This window comes from Octodon degus, unplaced genomic scaffold (assembly GCF_000260255.1).
Source record: "Octodon degus isolate 3935 unplaced genomic scaffold, OctDeg1.0 scaffold00007, whole genome shotgun sequence".
In the NCBI taxonomy this organism is placed as follows: domain Eukaryota; kingdom Metazoa; phylum Chordata; class Mammalia; order Rodentia; family Octodontidae; genus Octodon; species Octodon degus.
In genome coordinates, this window is record NW_004524583.1 from 25,404,452 (window position 1) to 25,413,199 (window position 8,748).

At 37.3% G+C, this 8,748-nt stretch overlaps 1 protein-coding gene across 3 annotated transcripts in view; it reads left to right on the forward strand.

Annotated features, from left to right (window-relative positions):
- The window catches only part of Ap5m1 (adaptor related protein complex 5 mu 1 subunit), a 22,806-nt gene that overhangs the window by 3,064 nt on the left and 10,994 nt on the right, over positions 1–8,748 (forward strand). For 2 of the 3 annotated variants that reach the window (XM_004624820.2, XM_023703113.1), the window contains exons 2-6: positions 403–1,048; positions 5,722–5,949; positions 7,368–7,507; positions 8,194–8,279; positions 8,371–8,489. In XM_004624820.2, the coding sequence (XP_004624877.1) occupies positions 403–1,048; positions 5,722–5,949; positions 7,368–7,507; positions 8,194–8,279; positions 8,371–8,489 (1,219 nt within the window). The remainder of the gene's footprint in view (positions 1–402; positions 1,049–5,721; positions 5,950–7,367; positions 7,508–8,193; positions 8,280–8,370; positions 8,490–8,748) is intronic. The other variant, XM_023703109.1, reaches the window with a different exon arrangement.

Here is an 8,748-nt window from a genome sequence, read left to right on the forward strand (position 1 = left end):
TAAATTGAACCCCTTCTTTGATCCAACTATCCTGAGATGGAATCAAAGGAAAAAGTTCTTACAGACAGAGTGGTCTAGGTATAGACTCCCTGCCTACCAAGTGGAAATCAGAATGGATAAGAAACAAGAGTTTTAAATTAAGGTTGTGCATTCTGCCTATTTATAAAAAAATAAATAACTCAATTAAATATTTTCAATAATAGATGATATTTAATCATTTGATAGCATACCAAGTGTGAAACAGCTACTCCAGTAAGAATTTATATTTCTTAATGGTTGGCTTTTGTAGGTATGTTTGTTTGTTTTTGCATGTTTTATTGCTGTTAACATTTGCCTTGTGTTCTAATTCATCTGTTTTCATTTTACTTGGAAGACCATTTATGTTTTTTTCCCCTAATGCAGACGGTATCCAACTGTTGAAAAACGAGCTAAAATCTTCAATGGAGTGAGTTATGTGCCTGTTCCTGAAGATGGTCCTTTTCTTAAGGCACTACTTTTTGAACTTAGATTATTGGATGATGATAAAGATTTTGTGAAACGTTGTGACAGTTGTTCACGCATCAATAAAACATCCGTCTATGCGCTTGCAATAGGAGGCGAAGAGCTCTGGCCAGTTGTTGCATTTCTGAAGAATGGCATGATATATGCGAGTGTTCCGCTAGTTGAACAGACTCTGTCCCCTCGCCCACCACTAGTTAGCCTTAGTGGAATTTCACAGGGCTTACAGCTCCTTTTCGGTATACAGGATTTTCTGTCCTTAGGTCAAAAAAGTGACAGTGAGCTAAATACAAAATTGAGCCAGCTACCTGACTTGCTTCTACAGGCATGTCCATTTGGTACTTTATTGGATGCCAACTTACAGAACTTCTTGGATAACATTAATGTTGCTTCTGTGACTCAGCCACAAAAACTGCCAGCCTGGAAAGCTGGGACATACAAAGGAAAACCACAAGTTTCCATTTCTATCACTGAAAAGGTAAAATCTATGCAGTATGATAAGCAGGATGTAGCAGATACATGGCAAGTTGTTGGAGCAGTCACTTGCAAGGTGAGATTTTTTTTCAGGTGTTTGATTAATCATACCATTTAACATACATGGAGAAAAGTAAATTCAGCTATTTGTATTTTCTGTTGCTAAATGATATTCTTAATTTTTAGCTGAGCAGCAATCTTTGGGTATTAGAATTGTAAAATTCTAATATTTTATATATATATATATAATATATACTTTTTAAATTTTTATTTATTTTTTTGCTAGTTATTTTGTGTCTGTTGTGTAATAAGGTGTCCTGTTACTCTAAACAAGCATTTTTAGCCTCCTAGTTTCTGTGGTTCAGAACTTAATAAGCAACTTACCTGGGAACTTCTAGTTTAGTCTTGAGATAACGGTCAAGATTTTGGTTGGGTCTGTGGTGATCTGAAGGTTTGACTGGGGCTGGAAGATCTGTTTCCAACATGAGTCAGTCACATGGCAGGCATATTGGTGCTGGTTGCTGGAGACAGACCAAAATCCTTTCCAACATCAACCTCTCCACAGGCCACTTGTGTATCCTCACAACTTGGTGACTTGCTTCCCAGATTGAATGAGAAGAGTGGAGGGGAGACTGAATCAGAAGCTGTTCTTTTTATTAGGAAGACTAGACGGTCATATGACCTTTCTTCCACTACTTCCTGTTTGTTGGAAGCAAGTTGCTAGCTGGGCACATTCAAGGATTACACAATTAGGTAGCCCTTTTGAAAAGAGCAGTGTCATAAGTGAAAAGATTGTTAAATAATTTGTGAACCTATTTTGTCTGCACTTTTTCTAATGGGGTCAAGATTTCAAAATGACAAATCCTCTAATTTAATACCTAAAATCATTTTGAAAAGCTTTTGTTTTATAAATAAATCAATATGTAATACAGAGGTTAAGGTTAGAAAACAGTAGAAATAGTACAGAAAGCAGTGACTAATGCCATGTTGAATAGTGACCAAAAATCAAATCCTCCAAGTAAACCTCCTACAAGTATGTATTAATGATATTCTCGGATGTCTATTTTCCCCCCTTTTAGTCTGTGTTTTTAACATACACGTTTTTGTATATCAAATTTAACGTTAGATGTTCATGTATAAATCCTATGAATAAAAGTAAGTTTCAAGAGTAGATAATTACAACAATCCTGACAAGGAAATTTGGCCTTCCTTTTTTTTTTTTTTTTAATCATAATTAAAGTCATGTAAAAGTTTTGCCTGTTAACTTTACTCCTATTGTTGCAGGCAGCCGAGTTAGATAGAAATATTTTAGGCAGTCAGGCAGGGCCAGGCCCTTGACAGAGATAACACAGAAGTCCAGATATTTTGCATCTATGGGAGGGATGGATGCTCCCACGGTTGGCCAGACCTAAAGACCAAAGATTAAACAAATGCCAACTGCCCTAAAGATAGGCATCCAAGATTGATCATCACCCTGAGGGAGACCGAAGAATCGTTAGTCCGACTACCACTGGATGGCTACCTCATAAAATCCTGTTCTACATTCATGCCCACTTGCTACGTGACTCGCTTCCGCATTTGGTCCTGGACTTAATTTTACCTGAGCAATAGTGTTTGTAATCCCATTGGGTGACCATAGTTTTGTCCCACCTCACATCCACCTTAAGCGAGTTCCCATGTTCTCCACCACCTTAGACCTGCCTCATTGCGTAGTTTTACTCTATAAAAGTCCCTGGAAGAGGCAGCTTCCCAGAGGACAACCCACTCAGGCTCCCTTCCTGTCCCTCTCTCAGGAGCTTTCTTTCCCTCGATAAATATATTCTGCTCATAACCTCCGTTAGTTCCTAAAATTCGTTCTTCGGTTTTAGAGAACATGAACTCGTGCAGGTCAGGTCGGGAGATCATTTTTCCCTGTGTCATTTGGAGGTTCCCTGTATCATTTGGAGATCACCCACCCAAGATTAGTTTTTCTCCCTGTATCACTAGTCTACCAGTAATTTTCTGTGTCTTTTAAGCATTAACTAAATATTTTAAGATTTTAATAGTACTTACTTTTGAAATTTGGCTGGTTATCTCCATGAATAAGTACAGAAAAAATATTTTATTTTACTAGTGTGCTTATAGACAGCTAGTGAGTAGTTTAAAAAGTGAAGCACTAGGCTACGGATTTAGCTCAGTTGGCGCAGCAGCTGCCTGGCAAGCGTGAGGTCCTGAGTTTGATTCCCAGTACCAAAAAAAATGGAGCTCTGACATTTTTAAATTTTTCAAGATTGTTTGACATTTTTATTTTCAGATGTGACTGGCTCGATTATTACCTAAGACCTAACCCTAATAGTACTTGGTGTGTTCACAACACCGGCCTACTCTCTTATTGCTTATATTGAATAGCTGATATATTCTTGAATTCACATGTTTTAGGTGGTAGACCATTGAAAAGTGAAACTTTTCAAATTACTGGAAAATAAAAACAGAGTTCATAAGTATACAAATTTAGCAAACACTTTTTTAGTATCTCCAATGCATTAAATGTGGTAAGCACTAGAGATATGAAGAAAAATGAAATGATCCTTTTTTTCAAAGAACTTCAACCTTCAAGAGGGAAACATAGGCATGCTGTGGACTGTCTAATGATCATGCACTCGGAGCTAACCATTTAGCCTCCTGTGTTCCACGAACTTAAAATATTTTGTAGTTCTACCTAAGTAAAGTACCAGCAAATCTTACGTATCTCAACTTGCCAGTTTGATCCAGCATCTTAAGGGGTAACTGTCAAGGTGGAATTGCGGTACAAAGGATGACATAGACTCCCTACGCACACATAAGTAAGGCTGGTTGGGAGGGTTGAGTCATAAGTGGCCACTATGAGATTTATTAGAATAAATAAATATGACTCAGTGATAAGTGCTAAGGAAACCAAAGTAATATTCTGGATACAGCCTGAGAAAGAGAGAGAGTCCCTCACAAGTTCATCCCGGAGATTAGAAAAATTAGGAATCTACAGTTCACAGAGAAATCTGTGAAACTGCTATGACTATTACAGCCTGTAAGTAGAAGGTCAAGGAAAGATCTCTAAAAGTAATATAACTGGCCAGTATAGCCATGAAGTAGAAGCTTAAGTCTGAAGCTGTTTAATCTGGTTTCCATGATATCCTAAGAACAGCTTCCCTTTTTCTTTTCCTAAATCTCATGAATATCTTCTGTTGACAAACTAAAACAAATAGGGAAGAAGATACCATTTCTACATGTGAGAAGTAGGCTCCAAAGGTGACAATACAGAACATTAGTCATTACACAAATCTTTAAGTAACTTGGACATGAATGAATTTCCAGGAAGAAGAGTATTACAGTTAAAGGGAATAACATGCAGTGAGTGTGACTTATTCAGGGAAATACAAAAATTCTGTATGTCTGCAACATAAATCATGGGATATGAAATTATTAGAAGAGTTACATGGGGCCCAGCCAACAAAAGGCTTTAAAAGAAAGATAGAGCTAAATAACTGTGGTGGTGCGTGCCTGTATTCTGAGCACTCAGGAGGCTGAGGCAGGAGAATCGCTGAGAGTTCAAGGCCAGCCTGGGCTACATAGTGAAACTGAAAATTGTCTCAGAAAGGAAGAAAAAAAGAAAAAAGAAAAAAAAAACCCTTAACCTGAAACCATTGAAATATTTAGAGCATGAAATAATGTAGTAAAAATTATGGGCTAGGCAGGTAGCTCAGCAGTCTAAGCACCTGTCTGGCAAGCACAAGGACCCAGGTTCAATCCCTGTATGAAATTTCTGGCCACTAGCTTTGATATTTAAGAGTATAAAACTGTTAGGAAAGAATAACCTAGAGGAAAACATGAGTTAAATTGAGGAAAATGAATGAGACATTGAGAAAACCTCAAAGAAATTGTGGATTGACACTGGTGGTCAACTTGTAACATCTAGCAGAACTGAGTCTGTGGTGCTGGGTATGGGAAGCCCACCTGAGGATTGTTGTCAGCAGCGTAAGAGGCAAAACTGGAGAAGAAACTAAGCCATTGGGAGCTGTTGGTTCTCTTGGAGAAGCTTGTCATGCTGGCTTTCCTGATGAACTTGGCCGTTTTTGTCACTGATAGAGCTCGGGACCTAGTTGTCTCTGAGAATGACTGTGGTTCATTTGGGGGGAGCTGTGGTCCTCTCTCTGAGCATTATTTCCTGGCTCCAGAGGGAAAGGTGTTGCACTGCTAAGTCTCCTGGAGAAGCTTGTCATGCTGGCTTTCCTGATGGGAGGCTGGCTGTTAGCATCAGAGGAGCTCGGGACCTCACTCTCACTGGGGATAGTACCACAGTACTTTCAGGGAAGCGCTGATTCTTATTCTGAATGTTGCTTCCTGGCTCAGCTAGCTAGCACAGATCTTTCCTCCTGCTGGTTTAGACTGTTTAGCTTCACACTACTGACCTTGTGCCCTCCCAGCTCAGATCTGTGAATAGGCCTGCATGAGTCATTATCATGCGCTCTTGGCCCCTCATTAGACTGGTAGGAGGCATTGTTGTGGGCTCCATATCTTCAGCTGAACTCATGCAGGACATTACCCTGGAATCTAGATCCTCAGCTGGATTGTTTGGTCTTTAGTGTGTGGGTAGATTGCCTGTCTTTTTGTATATGACTCTTTGGATGACTATTAGCTTATAAAACACGTGTCATATATTGCAAAGCACCAAACTATAACAGGAAGGCATGTGTTCTAAGATCTTGGTCTTACCCATTTCTGCTTTTGTTCCAGTGTGATTTGGAAGGAATCATGCCAAATGTTACCATCAGCTTGAGTCTCCCCACCAATGGCTCTCCACTTCAAGATATTCTTGTTCATCCTTGTGTGACTTCTCTGGATTCTGCCATTCTGACTTCTAATAGCATTGATGTGATGGATGATTCTGCATTTAGTGGGCCATACAAATTTCCGTTCTCTCCACCTTTAGAGTCATTCAACTTATGTTACTACACTTCGCAGGTAAATAGTCTTGGAAAAGTTAAGACTGGCGACTTTCATATATATAAGTACCATTATAAATACTATGATGTATTTATAAATATACTGTTCATGAGGACATTGCTTATATTCTTGGCCCAAATGAGAAGTTCTCAAGTTATTTACCAGATAATAATTGATGAATGAAGATGAAGATTCAATTTCTGGCATAGGCTACCTCTGTGTTTGTGGCATTTATAACTGCATTAATAGTTTTCAAGTCAGTATTTTTTTAAAATATTCCCTAACAAGGAGTCTGTGATACAAGATAGATCCTAGTATGATGTAGTCACGGTTTTAACCATAAACATGAAATAACTCTAATTCCAGGAAATCTTAGTTATAAGCACAAATTATCAGTCGCTACTTACTGAATAAGGGCTCTGCATCAGTTATCATGGGCATTTTGCATGTGTTTTCTGTACTACTTTTAGTAAACCTTAAGGTAGGTGTTACTCTCATTTTATAAATGCAGAATGTGTCAAAGAAGTTAAATAACTTTTCAAAATCATTTAACTGATAAATGGCAAAGCTTAGATTTGAATCCAGAGTTTGCAGATTCCTAGAGCCCAGCATGTTTTCCATTGTACTGTATGTGGTGTCATTTGTGTCTTGTCCTACTTTTCAGTCAATAGGCTAGAAAATCCCACTTAAGTAAAGGGAATTTATTTTGAGAAGGCAATAGGAAATTTCATTGTTATTTATGAAAAGATATAGAACCCAGGCTATATTAGTACTAGAGCCAGAAAATTAAAATTTCTCTATGCTAAAGATTCATAAGTCACAACAGTGTTTCTCAACTTCTTTTCTGCCTTTCCTCCTTGCATGTGATCTAACAGCTCTTGGACGTGCAATATACATAATATCTGTCTTACTTCAGGTGTACCAGTAGGAATGACTGGCTCACCCCAACCTACACGCCATTTCATTTCTCCCTCGGGTAGTTACAGTTGACCTAGGGAGTTAGAAAAGGGGTCGGGGAACACAGTCACAGGACAGAAAGAACAGCAGGAGCTGCCCAACACAGCAGTGATCAGCGTGTAGAGTGCACAGCCCATGCAGCGAGTTGGAGAATTTAGAGGAAGAGCACATTGTACAGAAGCAAGAGCACAGCCTGGAATATATTGTATGCTTTTATAAGGCACCTTTCACCTCTGGAAACAGGAGAGATGTCTCCCCATGGATTGAATTTAAATTCATCATTGCTGTTATCAAAACAACCTGGAAGAACTCACTTGTCAATAAAGGCAGATCTGAATATGATTATAATACGCATGTGCATAAATAATACAATGTAACATATATTGCCTAATGTATATTACAGAAGGCGTTGTGTCAGTCACCATTGGTATTTTAGACACTATAACCTGAGAATTACACAAAAATTTGTTTGTTTTCAGGTCCCTGTCCCACCAATTTTGGGTTTTTATCAAATCAAAGAAGAAGACATACAACTAAAAATAGCAGTTAATTTAAAACTTCATGAAAGTGTAAAAAATAATTTTGAATTCTGTGAAGCTCATATACCTTTTTACAATAGGTAGGAATAAATATGATGCCATGATTTCTAATTTTCTACTATATACCCCTCTGTTCTCTAATAAATTGTCTTTTCTATCTTATTTTTGAGATCTGAATAATTTTATCTTACTCAAACATAGGGTGATACTGAACCAAAAAATCTATTTACTGTTAATGTGCTCTATTTTTCTGATTCATTTTGCTAGTAAATTATAACCTTACACCAATATAGCTTCCTTGGAAATTATTTTCCTACAACTTTATTTTTAGTAGTTTTCTGGAATCTGCATATAAGTCAGTGCTCAGTATCGCTGCTTGATAAACTAGCAGTCATTGTAAGATTGCTTCCTCATCAGTTCTGCTGCTTAAGTTTGCGTGCATCAAAGCTCTTTCCATGTACGTGGATGTATAATAAACTCATTGGTTTAGTAATGTGTCAGCCTGTGTGAATATGTTCATATATCTGTGATATAGCTGTCCGTGGAAACAAAAGCAAAATGTTTATCATGACCATAAATATTTATGTGGGTTTTGGTATTCTCTGAAGTATGTCTTCATTATTGAGTTCTGTTCTTCAGACCTCAATAAAGATACGTTTTTATTCTGTCCTTGCATTAAATAATATTAGCAAGATTTGACTTAAATCTTCTAAAACTATTATATCTATGATCATTGTTTTCTGTTTTATTCTTTTCTTTTTAAAAGAGGCCCAATTACACATTTGGAATACAAAGTTAGTTTTGGCCAGCTTGAGATCTTTCGAGAGAAAGGCTTATTGATCTGGATTATTGGTGAGCGAGGTTTTTTGGTTTTTGTTTTTCCTTTATTTGGTGTAGAGTCCACTGTACTGAGAAGAGTTGATTTGTGTATTCGTGTTTCTAGGCCAAAAGTTTCCAAAGTCAATGGAAATTAATCTTTCTGGAACTGTAACTTTTGGAGCTAAGGGCCATGACAAACAGCCATTTGACCAGATTTGTATTGGAGGTACAGCATATGTAAAGGTAAACACATTTATTTGACTATGTTAAAACCCTTTTGTTTGTTTCTAGGTTGCATATGTCTCATTGAGGTTTACTATTTTCCAATAATTTTTTTGAGTTCTATGCTTTTTATATTGATAATTCTTTTTGCTTAGTACTACTCATTTTCTATTTCACTTAATGTTTAAATTCTACACAAAATCATTAAGAATAACACCAAAACATTTTTCTTTCAGTATTTATTTTTTACTCATACATGTTTCCAATATGCCATGCTTAT